Genomic DNA, 19,283 nt, shown 5'->3' with positions numbered 1-19,283 from the left:
GCATTTTCTTATCACAAAGAATACCAATGACGTCTCTGGATCGCATCCAGATCGCTTTGATTCTTGATCACACATCTTCATTCCCGCAGCTGTCACTCTGTTTTCGAGAACTTAGTTATATGTGCGTGTCCATTTTTTGGTAAGAGGACATCCATTAATTTGTGTAGCTTCAGGAGACAGAAGTTATTTTGGTCAGGAACACCTTCTTTGTCGGTGCCTGTTTGATTATTTGCTCTTCGTACCCATTAATTTGTGTAGCTTCAGGAGACAGAACTTATTTTGGTCAGGAACATCTTCTTTGTCGTGCCTGTTTGATTATTTGCTCTTCGTACAATTGCTGATCTTGGAAACAACAAACGTATCAACTTCTTGACGTATTTGCACATATCGATTCAATAATGTCGTATGGAATAATTTTCTAGGGTAAGTCATCACTTAGGAAAAAAAAGTTGATTTCTCAAAAACAAGGAGTAAGAAATAATATGTCGTGCTACCCACGGGTGTCATTTGGGTACGTCTCCAAGGAACTAGGCACTTTAACTACGCCGTCGCAGTTAATATTTTCGCTAACGAAATTTGTCATAAATAATCCCTCACAATCCGAGAAGAGCAGTGATGCACATACCTACAACGTTAAAGACAAAAATAACATTTATTACCCATGGTCAAAGCTGTTAATGTCTGCCCGCAGCTCGTGGTCGTGCGGTAGCGTTCTCGCTTCCCGCGCCCGGGTTCTCGGGTTCGATTCCCGGTGGTGTCAGAGATTTTCTCTGCCTCGTGATGACTGAGTGTTGTGTGATGTCCTTAGGTTAGTTAGGTTTAAGTAGTTCTAAGTTCTAGGGGACTGATGGCCATATATGTTAAGTCCCATAGTGCTCAGAGCCATTTGAACCATCTGTTAATGTCTCAGAGAGAAGTTCAGTATGGAGTAATAAAAATTTTTGATCATTTGCTCAATAAAAAAGAATGACTGATTCGTAGCGAAGTAACTGTTAAATCTAATTTAAAAGCGTTTCCACTGGACTTCTTCTATTCCATTGCAGTATTCCTACGTAAAAACTGGTAACCACTAAAGAAAAGAAATGAAATAAAAATAGTAAATAAAAAATAAACTTTGTTTAAGTTAGCACTAATCATTTATACGCATCCCGTAAATAGACTCGTTCCACATCATTTCTATTAAAAAAATCGTTCAAGTGATGTTTTGAACATGTAACGAACTAACTTATTGAAAGTAGCAGTCGAATGAAAAAAAAAAACACCTCTGGAAAAAAGTAAGAAACTCTTTATTATTTGTCAAGGATTTTAACCCACTGTGAGGCAAAACGATGAGAGTCTTCATGGAAAAACGTTTAGGGTTGTCTAAGAAACCATGACTGTACCTAGGCAAGTACCTCTCAGTCCGAAACAAATCGACAGACACGAATGCCTTTCTCCAGCGCTCCAAAAATTTGTAAATCGCATGGAGAGTAATCGGAACTGTATGGAGGATGTGTAAGAACCTCCCACCGAAATGTCTGCAACGTCGTCAAAACAACCTCACCAGCTTGTGGAGGTGCGTTATCTTCCAAAAGACTGACCCCGTCCATTGTTACTCCTGGACATTTGGAGTTGGTGGCGTTCTTTTAATTTTTGCAAAGTGTTCACGTACCGCTGAGAGTTAGTTACGGCGCCGTGTTCCAGAAGTGAAATGAGAAGCGATCCCTTGCAGTCAAAGAAAAATGTCATCACGAGTTTCCCGGAGATGGTGTGGCTCTTATTTCGACTACGTGGCACAATTATCGCAGTAGAGCCCTTTCACATCCTCCATAGAATCCCGAGTCCTGAAGAAAGTCATTCGTTACATTGACTGTCATATGCTCCAGTGGGATAAATGTATTAACAGTTATGGCGATTACTTTTGAAATGATTAACAGTTCAACTACTTTTCTACATACTTTTCGTTTTCAGTTGACTGCTATTTACATGTCCTCCTTACTTCGCCGTCATGCGTTATTTTGCTTCCAAGGAAGCAGAATTCCTTCAATTAATTCACTTCTTAGTCCCAAATTTTGATAATTTCTCTCTAACATCATCTCAACTATTCCTCATCATTTTCGTCTTTTTGGCTTTGCTCTCAATATATCTGCTGTGCTCAGTGGAGCGTTCATTACATTCAGTATGTCCTGCTCCTCACTTTGATTTAGGATAGCTGTGTCATCACCGAAACTTTCCACTGATCTCCTTTCAGTTAATCAAAGTAATAATGCCAGTAGCTGCTATAGGAAAATGAAGTAAATTATTGGGGAAAGTTGAAAACTTCTGCCGGACGCGGATTCAAACTCGAGTTTCTCCGTTTATCGCGAACCGTTGCTTCGACCGCCTGTGCCTTCTGGACACAGTTCCTGAACGTTCTACGTTTCTGACATCTCCACATACTACTTACGTAGTGCACCTGCCCGTTATCCTTACTACTCGTAGCGATCACCATTTACCTTAGCAGTTCGGGCGTGTATGTGTGTGCCCGCATAGAAAGAACCATTGAATCCTCTCGCCCAAGTTATATAGGGGTGGTGTCTGCTCTTTCGCACATGTCGGAAAGAACAGTCAATGTTCAATGGAGCAAGGTGTTCGAAATTGTCAGAAAAATTCGTGTAAGCTATAGGGAAAGACGGGCAATATACAATACACACAAAACAAAGAAGGTGCAGTGACAATGTAAGACCAAGAAGTGCCTGCATTGAAAGTGATTGTCAGACAATGATGTAGTTTATCCCCCCCTCCTGCTCAGTCTCTGTATGGAAGAAGCTATGACGGAAATAAAAAGAAGGTTCTGGAGTGAGATTAAAATTGAGGATGAAAAGATATAGAGATATATAGATATCCTTTCATCCTTATTAGCTTGTGTTATTGACAGCAGGCAACCAGAACGGAGAAGTTCTTCAATGATTTGTCTGTCACAGTAGCGCCTGAATGTACGAATGACGTCACCAGTTCACCTGTAATTTCTAGTGCTGAAAACCAACGGTCTAAGCTTGAAAGTATCTTCCGCTACATTTCATAGACGTGTAGTAACGGCCAGAAAAGTTGTCCCATTCAGAATTGGAGACACGGGCTCTCTAGCAAACTACGCCGAGGAAGCTTGGTTTACTTTGACATTCATGACAGATGTGTCTGTATGTAGCAGTATTGAGTAATATCCTGCCTCTGTGGCCGAGCGTTTCTAGGCGCTTCAGTCCGGAGCCACGGTGCTCTCACAGCCTCAGGTACGAATCCAGCCTCGGGCATGGATGTCTGTGATGTTCTTAGGTTAGTTAGGTTTAAATAGTCCAAAGTCTAGGGGGACTGATGACCTCAGATGTTGAGTCCCATAGTACTTAGAGCCATTTGAACCATTGTTTTTTAGTATTGCCCAGGTCTTTTATTCAATAGTTTAAAAATTTGAAATTTCGTACTGCAATAATTTGCCGCTTCTGAAAATATTTGAAATTCATTCTTATGTTCTTTCTTTCAGAGTGAAATTCGGAATCTACCACGTGGATTTCAACAGTACTGAAAGGACAAGAACACCCAAGGCATCTGCGAGCTTCCTTGCTGGCATCTACAGAAACATGAGTGTACCAGAAGAATATTTCACATAATTTTTTGGCTGTAAATGTGTCAAGGAAAACTTAAAAATAAACATTGTAAATATTTTTCTGTAGAAATCATTAACCCATAACTATTTGTAAATAAAACTATTTAATATCTTATGCATTAGGCCCGTTCTTTCTGACTGCTCACACGCTGCCTGATTCAGACTATTGGTGGACTCATAAATATAGACTACTGTCCATTAAAATTGCTACACCACGACGATTACATGCTACAGACGCGAAATTTAACCGACAGGAAGAAGATGCTGGGATATGCAAATGATTAGCTTTTCAGAGCAACAAGGTTGGCGCCGGTGGCGAGGCCTACAACGTGCTGACATGAGGAAAGTTTCCAACCGATTTCTCATACACAAACAGCAGTTGATCGGCTTGCCTGGTGAAACCTTATTGTGATGCCCCGTGTAAGGAGGAGAAATGTGTACATCACGTTTCCGACTTTGATAAAGTTCGGATTGTAGCCTATCGCGATTGCGGTTTATCGTATCGCGACACAGCTGCTCCCGTTGATCGAGATCCAATGAATGTTAGCAGATTATGGAATCGGTGGGTTCAGGAGGGTAATACGGAACGCCATGCTGGATCCCAAGGGCCTCGCATCACTAGCAGTCGAGATGACAGGCATCTTATCCTCATAGCCGTAACGGATCGAGCAGCCACGTCTCGATCCCTGAGTCAACAGAGGGGGACGTTTGCAAGACAACAACCATCTGCACGAACAGTTCGACGAAGTTTGCAGCAGCATGGACAACCGGCTCAGAGACCTTGGCTGCGGTTACCATTGACGCTGCATCACAGACAGGAGCGCCTGTGATGGTGTACTCAACGACGAACCTGGGTGCACGAATGGCAAAACATTGTTCCGGATGAATCCAGGTTCTGTTTACAACATCATGATGGTCGCATCCGTGCTTGGCAACATCGAGGTGAACGCACATTGGAACCGTGTATTCGTCATCGCCATGCTGGCGTATCACCCGGCGTGATGGTATGTGGTGCCATTGGTTACACGACTCGATCACCTCTTGTTCGCACTGACGCCACTTTGAATAGTGGGCCGTTATATTTCACATGTGTTACGACCCGTGGCTCTACCCTTCATTCGATCCCTGCGAAACCCTACATTTCTTCAGGATAATGCATGACCGCATGTTGCAGGTCCTGTACGGGCCTTTCTGGATATAGAAAATGTTCGACTGCTGCCCTGGCCAGCATATTCTCCAGATCTCTCCCCAATTGAAAACGTCTGGTCAATGGTGGCCGAGCAACTGGCTCGTCACAATACGCTAGTCGCTACTCTTGTTGAACTGTGGTATCGTGTTGAAGCTGCATGTACACGCCATCCATGCACTGTTCGACTCAATGCCCAGGCGTATCAAGGTCGTTATTAAGGCCATAGGTGGTTTTTCTGGGTACTTATGTCTCAGGTTCTATGCACGCAAATTGCGTGAAAATGCAGTCACATGTCAGTTGTAGTATAATATATTTGTTCAATGAATACCTGTTTATCATCTGCGTTGCTTCTTTGTGTAGCAATTTTAATGGCCAGTAGTGTAAATATCGTCTTCATAATGTAGGTTTTTGACTGAGGCAAGAATAACTCCCTCAAGTTCAAGCAGTTTTAAGTCTTTTGATCAGGTGAAGAATGATATGCTACACTCTAATGACAGGCAGACGTTGCATTACTGCACCGACATTGTTTTTATTTTGCTTCCTTACTCACATTCTCCCTCTTCTCGACTACCGTTCAGTGATAAAATTGAATTTGAACGCTTTGCGAGACGGTGGGGATCTGAAGGATATTTTGTATTTTACTGTCCCATTGTCCCATAACAGCGGATGTTTTAGCTTGAAATATGGAAGCAATACCTGTTGGCTGAAACTTCCTTAGTTTATATACATAAGGAAGCCGTCCTGTTTGAATTTTTTTATTTTTTTTTGTTAATCTGTGTACACTACGTGATCAAAAGTATCCGTACACCCCCAAAAACATACGTTTTTCATACTAGCTGCATTGTATTATCTCCTACTGCCACGTACTCCACGTCAGTAGTCATTACACATCGTCAGAGAGCAGAATGGGGCGCCCCGCGGAACTTACGGACTTTGAACGTGGTCGGGTGCTTGGTTGTCAGTTTTCTCACACGTCTATATGCAAGATTTACACACTCCTAAAAATCCCTATGTCAACAGTTACCGATGTGATAGTGAAGTGGAAACGTGAAGGGACACGTATAGCACGAAAGCGTATAGGCCGACCTCATGTGTTGACTGACAGAAACCGCCGACTGTTGAAGAGGGTCGTAATATGTTATATGCAGACATCTATCCAGACCATTACAGAGGAATTCAAAACTGCATCAGGATCCATTGCAAGTACTATGACAGTTAGGCGAGAGATGAGAAAACTGGGATTTCATGGTCGAAAAAAATCCAAATGGCTCTGAGCACTATGGGACTTAACTTCTGAGGTCATCAGTCCCCTAGAACTTAGAACTACTTAAACCTAACTAACCTAAGGACGTCACACACATCCATGCCCGAGGCAGGATTCGAACCTGCGACAGTAGCTGTCGGGCAGCTCCGAACTGTAGCGCCTAGAACCGCTCGGCCTCTCTGGGCGGCGATTTCATGGTCGAGCGGCTGCTCATAGGCCACACAACACCGCAGTAAATGCCAAATGACGCCTCGCTTAGTGTAAGGAGCGTAAACATTGGACGATTGAACGGTGGAAAACCGTTGTATGGAGTGACGAATCACGGTGTACGTTGTGGTGATCCGATGGCAGGGTGTGAGTATAGCGAATGCCCGGTGAACGCCATCTGCCAACGTGTGTAGTGCCCACAGTAAAATTCGGAGGCGGTGGTGTTATGGTGTGATCGTGTTTTTCATGGAGTGGGCTTGCATCCCCTGTTGTGGCTCTATCACAGCACAGGTCTACATTGATGTTTGAAGCACCTTCTTACTTCCCACTGTTGAAGAGCAATTCGGAATGGCGATTGCATTTTTCAGTACGATCGAGCACCTGTTCATAATGCATGGCCTGTGGTGGAGTGGTTAAATGACGATAAAAACCCTATACAACACCTTTGGGATGCTTTGGAACGCCGACTTCGAGCAAGGCCTCACCGACCGAGATCGATACCTCTCCTCAGTGTAGCACCTCGAGAAGAATGAGCTGCCACTCCCCAAGAAACCTTCCAGCACCTGATTGGACGTCTTCGCGGCTCAGGGTGAGCCAACACCATACTGAATTCTAGCATTAGTGATGGATGGCGCCACGAATTTGTAAATCATTTTTCAGTCAAGCGTCCGGATACTTTTGATCACATAGTGTGCATTTGAGTATAAACTGGTCGCTTTTATTCTAAATACGGTCTAGGTAACAACTGCCCATATCCTTTGCCTTTGCTGGAACAATCGACTTATTTTACAGGAATATTTTGATACGTGCTGTGATACTCACATAGGAACGTTGGAAACATCATTTCTGTACATTTTGTTGTGCTCCTTTTTGCATCGGTCTTAACTTTTGTAGAAATGAAGCTCCCTTCTTTCCTTATTTCTCTAATTGCTCGTTTAAGAGCGTTTCGTACATTTTTGTGAAAGGATAGTTGGTATCTGCTAGTTCTTGTCAAATATAAGGTTCACCCGGCACTGTTCGTCGGATAGTAGAGGCATTTCTGTTGCATCAAGGCAGAGAGAGTTACAGCAGGATGAAAGCGTAGATACGCGGTAGATGCGTTGGCTTCTGTACTGCTGTTGCCCGGAAGCGCTAGGTACCTTTTATCAGCGTTGCGGTAGAGCATGCATCCGTAATCCGTATGGGAACGTATCAACACGCGGTGTAAAGTAAGCAGAATGTTGCGGAGAGCTACAACCAGACTTTTGCCACAGATATCAAAAGGTTCATTGCTTTCTTGAACGTACTGGTGAAGTTATGTTATATGGTGCGCCTAATACATTCTTAAATCAAACACGGCACGAAATAATTTAGCGTGAGATTTTATTTGCATTTCATACGTGGAGGGCTTTACATTGTCCAAATAGCCAGGTGTAATTCGTTTTGTCATAGAGCAATTACCAACATTTCTTCGGGAAATGTTTAAGACCTAACTGTGTAATGGTTTACGCCCTATACCTATTTCTTTTGACAGCTCACACACGGCCAGATACAGAGCGTGCTCACACAAATACAAATATTGTCTGCATACTGGTGGATTTTCACAGGGTTTGCGGGGAGGGGGAGGCAGGGTGAATAACTCTCTCAAGCTCGTACGTCTTGAGTGCAAAGTGTATAGAGCTGAGGATAGATTCTTGTGGGAGTCATGTTTTGAAAACGTATGGTCCAATTACGTTGTTTCGGTTTTAAACTCACATGTTTCAACTGGCTAAAAATGTTTTAATTCCGCAAATCAGCTGTGTCGGGAATCCGCCCACTTCCATCTTCGTTAGCAACACAGGTATGTGAGGACTATCGTAGGAAACAATGATGTAAGTAAGACAGCTTTAGCACTTTGTTTTATTGCTGCTGCGTCATCGGGGTCTAGGGACAGCGTCTTTGATTACTAATCAAAACGCCCTGGGTCCCGGGCTCTAATCCAGGAAATACTTAAAAAATCTGAATCAAATTAATCGACAATGGCTGTGGAAGACTTCCGGAATAAGAAGTCACACTCACTCTGCTAAAGGCCTGGTAGAAGATGGTGGAGGAGAGGACAGAGGTTCACAGCACTCTCTTGCCCTTGCAGTGGGAAGGCTCCTAATAGGGGGAACAATCAGCAACGAACAATGGTGTGAAGATGCAGAAGGCATTAAAGACACATGATGTGACCTGCCGTTGAAAAAAAGTGCCGTGATGTTCTCTCCATCGGCAAAAGATTCCGGATTATTTTCTCATTCGGATCTCCGGAAGGGAAATACAAGAAGGAAACGACGATGAGTAAAAGATGGAATAACCAACTATGGGCTAACATTCTACGAGTAGGAGCTTGGAATGTCAGGAGTCAGAATGTGCTATGGAAGCTATAAAAACTGAAAAGTGAAATGCGAACGCTCAATCTAGATGTAGTTTGCGTCAGTGAAGTCAAATGGCAAAAACATAAGGATTTCGGGTCCGACGAGTATTGTGTAATATCCACACCAGCAGAAAATGGTATAACGGGGATAGAATTAGCTATGTACAAGAAGGTAGGGTAAAGAGTGAGCTACCCGAGAAATTCAACGGCAAAACAACACATACAACGATAGTTATACATGCCAACGTCGCAAGCAGAAGATGAATAGATAGGTAATGTAAATGAGGATATTGAACGGATCATTCAGTACGCAAATAGACATGAAAATCTAATAGTCGTGCGAAATTGGAATATAGCTGTAGGGGAAGTAATAGAAAAAACGGTTCCGGAAAATTGTGGACTTGCCAGTAAGAATGAGAGAGAAGAAAGGTAGGGCTCTGCAATAAAGTTTAGTGGTAATAGTGAACACTCTGTTCAAGAATCGCAAGGTGTTGTACATTTGCAAACTACCGAGGATCACGGTAAGGTTCCATCTATATTACATCAATGTCAGGTAGGGATTCCGAGATCAGGTATTGGATTGTTAGGCGTACCCATAAGCAGATATAGACTCAGATCACCATTTCGTGTTGATGAAGAGTAGACTGAAGTTTAAGTGAATGGTAAGAAAGAATCAATGAGGAAGAAAGTGGGATGCTCAAGTACTTAGGAATGACGAGAAGCGTTTGAAGTTCACTAAGTATTTGCATAAGACGATGAGGATCACCATGGTATGTGTGGTGTGCGTACTGTAAGACCTTCGGTATACACACCATCAGATTATTTGACTTGTCGCTCTAACGAAGTAGGCGAGTGTCAGCAATATGTCTCGTGGTCTTATCGTGGCGTGTTTATCTTCTGCCGTTAGGTCAGACGATAGAAATGCCACTTGCACGCTTAGAGTAGCAGATTGACGGTGACCAACTTTAAACAGAACTTGATTAATTTTCGCACACATTTATTAAAATAATGACAAGCATAAAAATAACGTAACTTGGTTCTGGATGCTATTTACAATTGACAATCTGAAGTTCCTTCGGTCTTGGTACGTTAATCTTATTCTCACATATCTCTGATACTTGACAAAAGTGTCTATACATTTATCTTCATGGCTACGTACAGGAATATGATAATCTTATTAGGCGCAGACTGAAACTTGACTATAGACTGGTACAGACTGGTACAGACTGGTGCAGAGAAATGCAGACTGACTAATCGGAGGTCTGTACACTCGTTATAATACCTCGAGCGTTCAGGTATCACTGTAGGAGTGTGATCCGCGAGGAGAAAAGTTTCTACGTTAGCAGCAATCTCATTGGCTGCGTTACATATTAATACGCGGATTGGCGGAAGCAGAATTTAGTCCGTCTCTAAGACAGCACCATCTCGTAGAGCGGAGAAGGACGAGCGCTGCGCCTGCGCTGTTGTGCTTAGCGGGGTGCGCTCTAGTAGGAATGTTGTGTACACGCTGATTACGCGGAACTATGTACACAACAGTATGCAACTCAGTAGAAGAGGAGTGTACATCATTAAAACGAGCAACGACAGATTCTTGTACAGACAAATATAGGTACATGGAAGGTAACTGCGAGGAAACGTTAGCCGGTCACTGTGGCCGAGCGGTTCTAGGCGCTTCAGTCCGGAACTGCCCTGCTGCTGCGGTCGCAGGTTCGAATCCTGCCTCGGGCATGGAGGTGTGTGATGTCCTTAGGTTAGTTAGGTTTAACTAGTTCTAAGTCTAGGGGATTGTTGACCGCAGATGTTAAATCCCATTGTGCTTGGAGCCATTTGAACCATTTGAAGAAACATTGTGTATCAGATGAAGTACTTCAAATGATAAGTGGAAGGAGGAAGTACGAAAATGTTCAGGGAAAAACAGCAGTACAGCAGTCTAAATCGCTTTGGAATGAAATAAGTAGTTAACACAGGGCACCCAAGGCGAAGTGTCAGCAGGAAAGAGGCGAAGGGTTCGAAGAAGAAATGATCGTCGGGAGGAATGATTCGACATACAGAAAAGTGAAAACAAACTTCCTTGAAGTTAAAAGCAAGGAGGTAATATTAAGAGTGCCGTGGAAATTTAACTGTGAAACGCAGGAGATAGAATATGGGTGGAATGTGTATATTTAAAGCCTCTATCAGGAAAAGACTTGTCGTTACAGAAGAAGAAATTCGAGTCGATAGAGTTGGCATAGTGGATCCAGTATTACAGTCAGCACTAGATACAGCTCTGGAGGACTTCCGATCAAATAAGGCAGAACGGATAGGTAACATTCAGTCGGAACAATTAAAATCACTGGAGGACGTGACAATTTACGTTGGTGTGTAGAACGTATGGGACTGGCAACATATCACCACTTTCAGAAAATCATCTACTCAACTCCAAAGATTTATATGCAAACAGGGAAGAGGAAAATAAAGGGAAGGGATGCGAATTCATGACTTCCAGCTGCACAGGGCATTATGGTACTGTAATGGAGAAAGTTGAAAATTTGTGCCGGACTGGGACTCGAACCCGGATCTGCCGCGTCTCATAAGCAGTTGCTTAACCACTACGGCCAAGTGCATACAATCCTTGTGTGGCAGGAAGTCACAAATTCCCATCCATACCTTCCTTTCCTTCCCCTTATCCACCAGCCGCTTCATCACTAGTGGTGTCTGTTCTGTGGGACATGTCCGACAGAGCAGGCACCACTGAAATATATACAAAACAACTAATAAGACAGCAAAAGCCAGTAACTGCCAGAATTATCGCACAGTCAGCTTAACAGCTCATGCATCCAAGTTGCTGACGAGAGTAATAATCAGGAGAATGGATAAGAAAATCAGTGATCTCTTAGAGGACGAGTAGCTTGGCTTTAGAAAAGACTGTTTTGACGTTGCGGTTGAGACGGAACTGGTTTTTCCTTCTCATCGTTCTGCCTCAAGTTACCCTATGTTACATTATTATTATCTGGTCTTGTTCAGGTACTGAGTCTCTAGCAAAGGTAAAGACAGGCCGATGTTGCACATCGTTTTTCCATCCCTATTATTTTGCTCTCAGTTATGGAATAAGTGGGTGTTGTGACTGTTGGTGCGTGAGTAGAGTATTTGTAGTACAAAGCTACATGCTCTACGTAAGTCTTGGTGCCAACATAACACTTGGCGTGAACATTCAAGGATGCTCCTGGTGCTGGGCTCTTAGGGGTTGGTTGTAGCCACCTTCCGCCGCCGCACTTCCTCAGGGATGAGCAGATTTACGGTGGGTGGTACTGTAGGGAGGTCACAATATGAAAAACAATTTTTGTGCCGTGAGGGGTAGCCGAGCGGTATGAAGCGCTTTGTGACAGTCCACGTAGATGCCCCCGTCGGAGGTTCGAGTCCTCTCTCGGGCATGGGTGTGTGTGTAGTCCTTAGCGTAAGTTAGTTTAAGTTAGATTAACTAGTGTGTCAGCTGATGGACCGATGACCTCAGCAGTTTGATATCATAAGACCTTACCATAAATTTCCTACCACTTCTTTTTGCCTGAAGATGAGCGTGTAGATCAGCAACTGTCTATACGTATGGGGCTCCAGAGTTTTGAATTCTCTCCACACCATAGCTCGAAGTGAAGAGAGACGTTTCCGCTGCATTGGCCGATGTTAAAATGTGCAGACGCATTAAATGGATCACATAGCCTAAATAGTATATAAATCAGTTGTCACAGTGTTACTTTGTTACACTGGTAGGATGCTACGAAAACGCTATCAGCCAACAAAGAAGATTGGGAACAAACCCCCCGTGCGACCCATCCTGCTAAAGTGGTCGTGTGTGGAATGCTCTGCAGTTGGTATAAATACTGTATTCTTAATAGAAACGAGAAAGGAAGCTACAGATCGTTTTGGAAGATACAGAAATCCACATACATCTGGAAAAATATCAAAATAACATCTTAAATGCAGAAACAGGACTCAAAAATTTAAAAAAAATTGAGAAATTTAACAGAATTTTTATTGGTGATAGGAAGCTACATGATCGTTTTGGAAGTTACAGAAATGCACATGCATCTGGCAAAATATTGATTTAACATCTTAAATGAAGAAATAGGACTCAGCAATTAAAAAAAAAACGTGTTGAGGAAATCGACAGAACTGTTATTGATGACAGATAATCCTGAACGAAAGACAATCCTAAATTTTACGTAGTTTGTAAATCTATTTTCATCGAAGATAATAATTACAAAATAATCTACATCTCTGATGTATAGCTCGGTAATGCAACAACCATGTCAGATGTAATAAAACAGAAGTATATCCTAGTTGAATAATAGCATTTACAAGCTTACTGCGTGAATTAAAATTATAACTAACTACTACACATTTATATGTATCCATATAAATAAGTTATGACAATAGCTTGGTTGTGTTTATGCAGCACTTGAAAATGATCTATGCTCAAATCTGGTGGTATTAAATAATAAAGATATATTAACAAGCAGCTTTGGTAGAATATCATTACAATGCATTTTATACATTATTTCATTATTTTACCATTATTTCATCTAGCCTCCGTAGGCATTATCAAGCTACATCAGAATAAAAATTATTATGCTTTCAACACATTATTTTCCACACATCTGTTTGGGGAAACAGGAAAATGTATTCGCCTCCATAATCACAGTCTCACACTACCATAGTAGATATAGAGATAATTGCTCCAAACTAGCGACTTGCCCGGGTTCACACTTTTAGCGCTCGATGTAGACTGCCGGTAACTTGTATACCATAGTAGTAATAAATAACACAAAATGTAATAAAAAGTTATGACCAAAGTTTCTTTTCAGGAAATATTCTTCACACATAAATAAAAATGTGTTAAATGGACACATAGTCCAGATACGCTTTATTTTCGTGTTAGAGCTCATTTAATAGTGCTCTCCATAATCTCTTGGTAAGAAGGTACAGTAAGTTATAATTCTTAGGCAATATGCAGTCTACTTTATTTTTGGTATGCAATGAATCTAATGTGAGTTCTATAAATTTGTTTGATGTGTCGTACTTCATATATGCATTCTGGACATTTTTCAAACAGCAGTTTTCATTAGTCGATACATTATGCCACAGAGGTTCTGAGTACAAGCACTGTGATCTTTGGTTGTTGTGGTGTCACCGCCAGACACCACACTTGCTAGGTGGTAGCTTTAAATCGGCCGCGGTCCATTAGTACATGTCGGACCCGCGTGTCGCCACTGTCAGTAATTGTAGACCGAGCGCCACCACACGGCAGGTCTAGAGAGACGTACAAGGACTCGTCCCAGTTGTACGGACGACTTTGCTAGCGACTACACTGACGAAGCCTTTCTCTCATTTGCCGAGAGATAGTTAGAATAGCCTTCAGCTAAGTCCATGGCTACGACCTAGCAAGGCGCCATTAACCATTTCTAGAGAGAGTCTCACTTGTATCCTCAAGAATGCTGTATACAAGTGATGGATTAAAGTTAAGTATTCCAGCAGCTACGTACTTTTCTTTATAGCATTAATTACGTATCCTGTTTCAGACCTAATGCCAGCCGGCGTGTGTAAACGCGTGCCTTTCGGTTACCCGTCACTGTGGACTGGCTGTCTTGTCAGTCCACAACAGTTGTCTGTAACACTGATGTTGCCAGTAGCGTATTGTGGGAACACAGAACTTTGTAACGCGGTCAGCCACAGCCGTTAAGCTTCATAATGAATGGAAGAAAGTGAATGAGTCGGGCGTTGCTCACACTACTGAGCGGTCTCGAAACAGGTTGCAGAACACAAAGAAAGATATAGGAGATATTTCATTTCGTAAATACGATTTTGTAAAGATAAACTAAAGAAGTGTGAAGGTTTATAAGTAATGTTGTTGCTGCATTCCAGCTCTGCGCATAAATCTGGACGTGTTTGGGAAAATGGCTCGAAGCAACATGGGTAGTGGGATTTTTCTTTATTAGCTGAGATTAGTCAGTTATAGTCAGTTACTTTGTATGAGCAAATATAGTTACCTATACACATGGCTTGCACTCAGAGGCCATACGTTTACCACTTCTTTACCATTTCAAATGGCTCTAAGCACTATGTGACTTAAACATCTGAGGTCATCACTCCCCTAGACTTAGATTTACTTAAACCTAACAAACCTAAGGACACCACACACGCACCCATGCCCGGGACAGGATTCGAACCTGTAACCATAGCAGCAGCGTGGGTCTGGACTGAAGCACCTAGAACCACTCTTCTACAACGGTCGGCTTCACCATTTCAATAACTAATTTCACCATAGAATCATATTTGTAATGAGAAGTAAGTTTTTGCAGAGATGGTCACAATTGGTATTTTCAATAATTGGAAAGTTTAAATACAGTTTTTGAACGCCAGTCTCTTTACAGTATTCACTAAACGCAATATCCTCCACCGTCCCCCCCGAAAATTTGGCTTTGAAAATGTGCGCTGCCGCGTTGCAGTTTGCGGAACACTGTCTGTAGCTAAAGCATGGCCCGCTTTTTTTCCACTCCCCAAGGTTTTTCTTTTAGTTGGCTTTCTGCTGCGCTGCATTTTTCATGTATGTCCCTTTCGAGCAGTACCAAATTTCCATGACCAAATGTAAAATTTGTGGCAGTAAGATCATTCTTAGTTAAGTGTTACGTTTCAAATTTAATATAAGGGTAGAGATTAGGTAAAGCAGATTTTAAATTATATTTCCTGTTAGACAGTTTCATTCTTAAAGAGCAGTGTTACATTTGGGTTTGAGCTATCCAGCATTCGGAAATTTATTTAGTTAGTTGCTTACGCAGAAACACAGGGCATTTTTGGAAAACATTTGCGGTTGTTATTCTTTGAAAATTCGTTTTGCAGTTTTATGTAACATTTTTTTCTGTTAGTTTTGTATTCTGGAATTAGAAGTCACATTTTGACCTCACGCACTATCGCAATGTTTACTCTACTGCGCAATATTGAATTTCTCAGGACGATTTAATTTACAATTTTGATTTTCTAATTACTTTGGTTGAGCTTAATGGCAACAGTTACTCACTTCCAGATAGTTTGGTGACTCATTTTATCAGATAGCGTTTAAGTACACTACTTGCATTATTTAGGATTAAAGCACAGACACACACATGCAGTTCAAGGGGCTCTGGAGAGGTTGGGAAATCCTTGTATTAAATAACGTAAAATTCATTCTTATAAAAGGGACATTTTCTCGAAAACTATTGGGAATAAAAGTTTGAGTAACATATGACTAGTAGATTATACATTTCTGAACACTTTAATTCAGTGGTTTACAAAAGTACTGCCTAGTTTAAAGATAATAATTATTTTTCTAAAAAGTGGACATAAAAATATGAAACTGTCTACAATTTTCTGTGTATGTATGGCTATAACATCTTTGAGATTAACGAAATAAGAAAACCATTCTGTTAAAATATGCACATTACTCCAATTTGTATACCCTGTAATGTTGAACAGATTCTGGCAGGTAGAAGCTAAGAAAAAGTACCGTTTAGTTTTAAAAAATACAACTTACGGGAAACATCCATTAAAGTTGTTATTGCATCCCATATCCATATGATGTGTTTTCTGTATTCTCTTTCATCTCATCTTTCAAAGTCCTTTTTCCTCTTTGTCTGTGCTGTCTTGCCCTTGTTTTAAAATCTCTAACAGCTTTATCTAATGAGAATTTATTTAACTGTGAAACGACCAAAAGTCGGTAGCACTCTTTTCAGAACATCACAACTTAGAACATTTTCTCACTGAACTTTATCACTGCATCAAAGATACCTAAATGCAGTAAACTAATTGGCACAGACACTGTACTAGAAATTCTGGACAGAGTATGCTGTTGATTGACTCATTAGGATTATGGATGGGTCTGTGAAAACATTTCTTCAATGGACTTACATGTGACAGATGTTTGTATTAAATGTTAAACAGCCGTAACTTATATATGTAGTTCCTAAATAAACCAGCAATAATTTGTTACAAGAAAAATGTGTTCTGTCCTGCTCATTTACTACATATGGTTCAAATGTCTCTGAGCACTATGGGACGTGCCTTCTGAGGTCATCAGTCCCCTAGAACTTAGAATTAGTTAAACCTAACTAACCTAAGGACATCACACACATCCATACCCGAGGCACGATTCGAACCTGCAACCGTAGAGGTCGCGCTGTTCCAGACTGTAGCACCTAGAACTGCTCGGCCACTACTACATATGAGCGGTTAAATATGAAGGGTGTAGTCTTTCCCGAGTTTCCCCTACATTCCTGCTTAGTGATGGCTACATTTTCTCCATGTGGTTTCTCATCCTGAACTGCCTTGAATGCTTTTGAATTCCTATTTCCTAACTAACTGCCCACGGAGGAACAGGATTCCAAAATTCAGCTTTCAGTCAAACAACTTTCGAACCTACGTGGCCATACCCACACAACTTCTTGTTTCAATAAGGCAATTATATATATATATATATATATATATATATATATATATATATATATATATATATACAGGGTGAGTGTGTGTGTGTGTGTGTGTGTGTGTGTGTGTGTGTGTGTGTGTGTATGTATTATATATCATTCGACAGAGGAAATTCCGTAGATTATGATCGATTAAAAAACAAAAAATTGAAAATTTTAGTATTGTAGCCTCTTTAAGTATGAGACCATTTCATTGTAGCACAGCCATAGTTTGCGATTTTCTCCTTATTATTTGTTTTTATTCAGAGAAGTCAAAAAGTTCACCGACAGTGTTTGTTATTCCAATGCAAGGAAGATAATGTTGACATGCGCCTCGCTACACTGCTTGTATTGACGTGCGACCAACCTCATTGCTCTACTAGCATCAAGCACATAGCGTCAGCTGTTAAGAGTTCATGGTGGACTGAGCAAGTACGTACCATTAATTGTTTGTAGAGTACATCAAGGGTCTGGTTTCCAGTACAGTAGAATGGAAGTGTACGCAAATGTGAAGTGGGCAGATTTCCATTCGCTGTAGGTACTAGCAGATGGTAATAGCCGTGGTACTTAACATTGGCTTCGAGAGTGGATTCCAGGAAGACAGTACCACGACAGGAGAAAGTTTGAAGCAAGAGAAAGTTTGAAGCAACTGATGGTCGTTTTCAGAAGTAGGCGACGTTTAAGCCTACCACTCTAGAGTAAGGGAGGCCTAGAAGGACAAGGGAATCTCAACTGGAGAAGGAACCTCTTCGTTCAACTGACACCAGATCTACTGTCACTATAAGACCATTAGCTACAGCAAGTAATGTTGGCCGGATGACTGTTTGGAGTCTGGTAACATGAGAACCTGCTGTATCCGTTGCATGTACAGCGTGCACTATCTGCAGCTGCGAATGGTACGTTCAAAAATGTATCAGCCCTAACTTTAGTGAAACTGTGCTGTTCACATATGAGTCTTCGTTTCAACGTACATTTTCAGCGTGTATGGGCTGTCGAGAATCCGCAAGAAATTGTGCAATCACGTTAACAACCAAAATTTTCTGTTAACGTCTAGGCTAGAACCACTGGAAACTCTTTGCTGGGGCCTCACGTTCTTCCACACGGTCTCAACGTAGAAACTTACCATGTTTTCTTAGAGAATAGTCTATCTGTTCTGCTAGATGGCCCCTCACGATTGCGAGACAACATGGCCTTCATAGACGATGTACACGATGGAACTCTTCCTCATTTCAATGTTAGTGTTCCGAGGCTTCTAAATTAACAGACTCTTTGACAGATGAAAAGGTAGAAAATCAATCCCTTGGCCTCCAACCTCCCGGAGCTATACCCTCTAAACTTTTCCTTGCGGGGCCAGTTGAAAACCGCTGTCTACTGAATCCCGGTACAAGCTGTATAGAGTCTTCGTGCCCGTGATGTGGAAGGCGGTGTAATAATACCCAATTCACAAAAGGCATGTCAGCGCACCGGGGATTAAATGTGACGGCGAGTTGATGCGTTGTTCGTGGCAAACGGAGAGTGTATTGAACACTTCAATTAGAAAAATGTTTCATAGTGTGCTGATATAGTTTCTTTTGCTGCCTGTTTCTTGTGATTAATATGTCGTAGAGTTGTAGAAACAGAGCTCCGATATGGAAAAAAAGTGTTTCCAGAGCCATGTGCATATTTTTTCTTCCCCTACGTTGAAGGAAAGTTGGGTAACAGTTTGACCATGTCTTTTTGTTCCACCCTGCATGCACAAACCTTCGTCGCAAGTTAGCCGAATATAGCCATTCCCAGTCACTGATAGATCGAGTTGGAGCAGAGGACCGAGTCTATTACATGTAAACAGAGTCCACAACATTATGGAGCCACCAGCAGTTTGCACAGTGCCTTCTTGACAATTTGGGTCAATGGTTTCATTGGGCCTGCGCCACACTCATACCTTACCATCGGTTCTTACCAACGGAAATCGGGGACCAGGCCACGTTCCAACTAGTATGGTGACGAGTCCAAGAGAGGCGCTTCAGAAGATATCGTACTGTTAGCAAAGGCACTCGCGTCAGTCATCTGCTGCCATACCCCATCAACTCCAGATTTCGCCGCACTGTCCTAAAAGATGGTTTGTCCTATGACCAACATTGATTTCATTCAGTGTTGCTTGTCTGTCAACACTGTCACCTCAATGC

The 19,283-nt window shown here is 41.8% G+C and overlaps 1 protein-coding gene across 1 annotated transcript in view; it reads left to right on the top strand.

Annotated features, from left to right (window-relative positions):
• LOC126094936 (myrosinase 1-like) overlaps nt 1-3,731 on the top strand; it is a 55,448-nt gene extending 51,717 nt beyond the window's left edge. The window contains exon 11 of the mRNA XM_049909584.1: nt 3,494-3,731. Coding sequence (XP_049765541.1) covers nt 3,494-3,620 — 127 coding nt within the window. The 3' untranslated portion in view covers nt 3,621-3,731. The remainder of the gene's footprint in view (nt 1-3,493) is intronic.
• Nucleotides 3,732-19,283: the final 15,552 nt, after the last annotated feature.

Source organism: Schistocerca cancellata, chromosome 8 (genome assembly GCF_023864275.1).
Source record: "Schistocerca cancellata isolate TAMUIC-IGC-003103 chromosome 8, iqSchCanc2.1, whole genome shotgun sequence".
NCBI lineage: Eukaryota > Metazoa > Arthropoda > Insecta > Orthoptera > Acrididae > Schistocerca > Schistocerca cancellata.
Note: the sequence above shows the minus strand (reverse complement) of the source record. Positions and strands in the feature narration are given on the sequence as shown.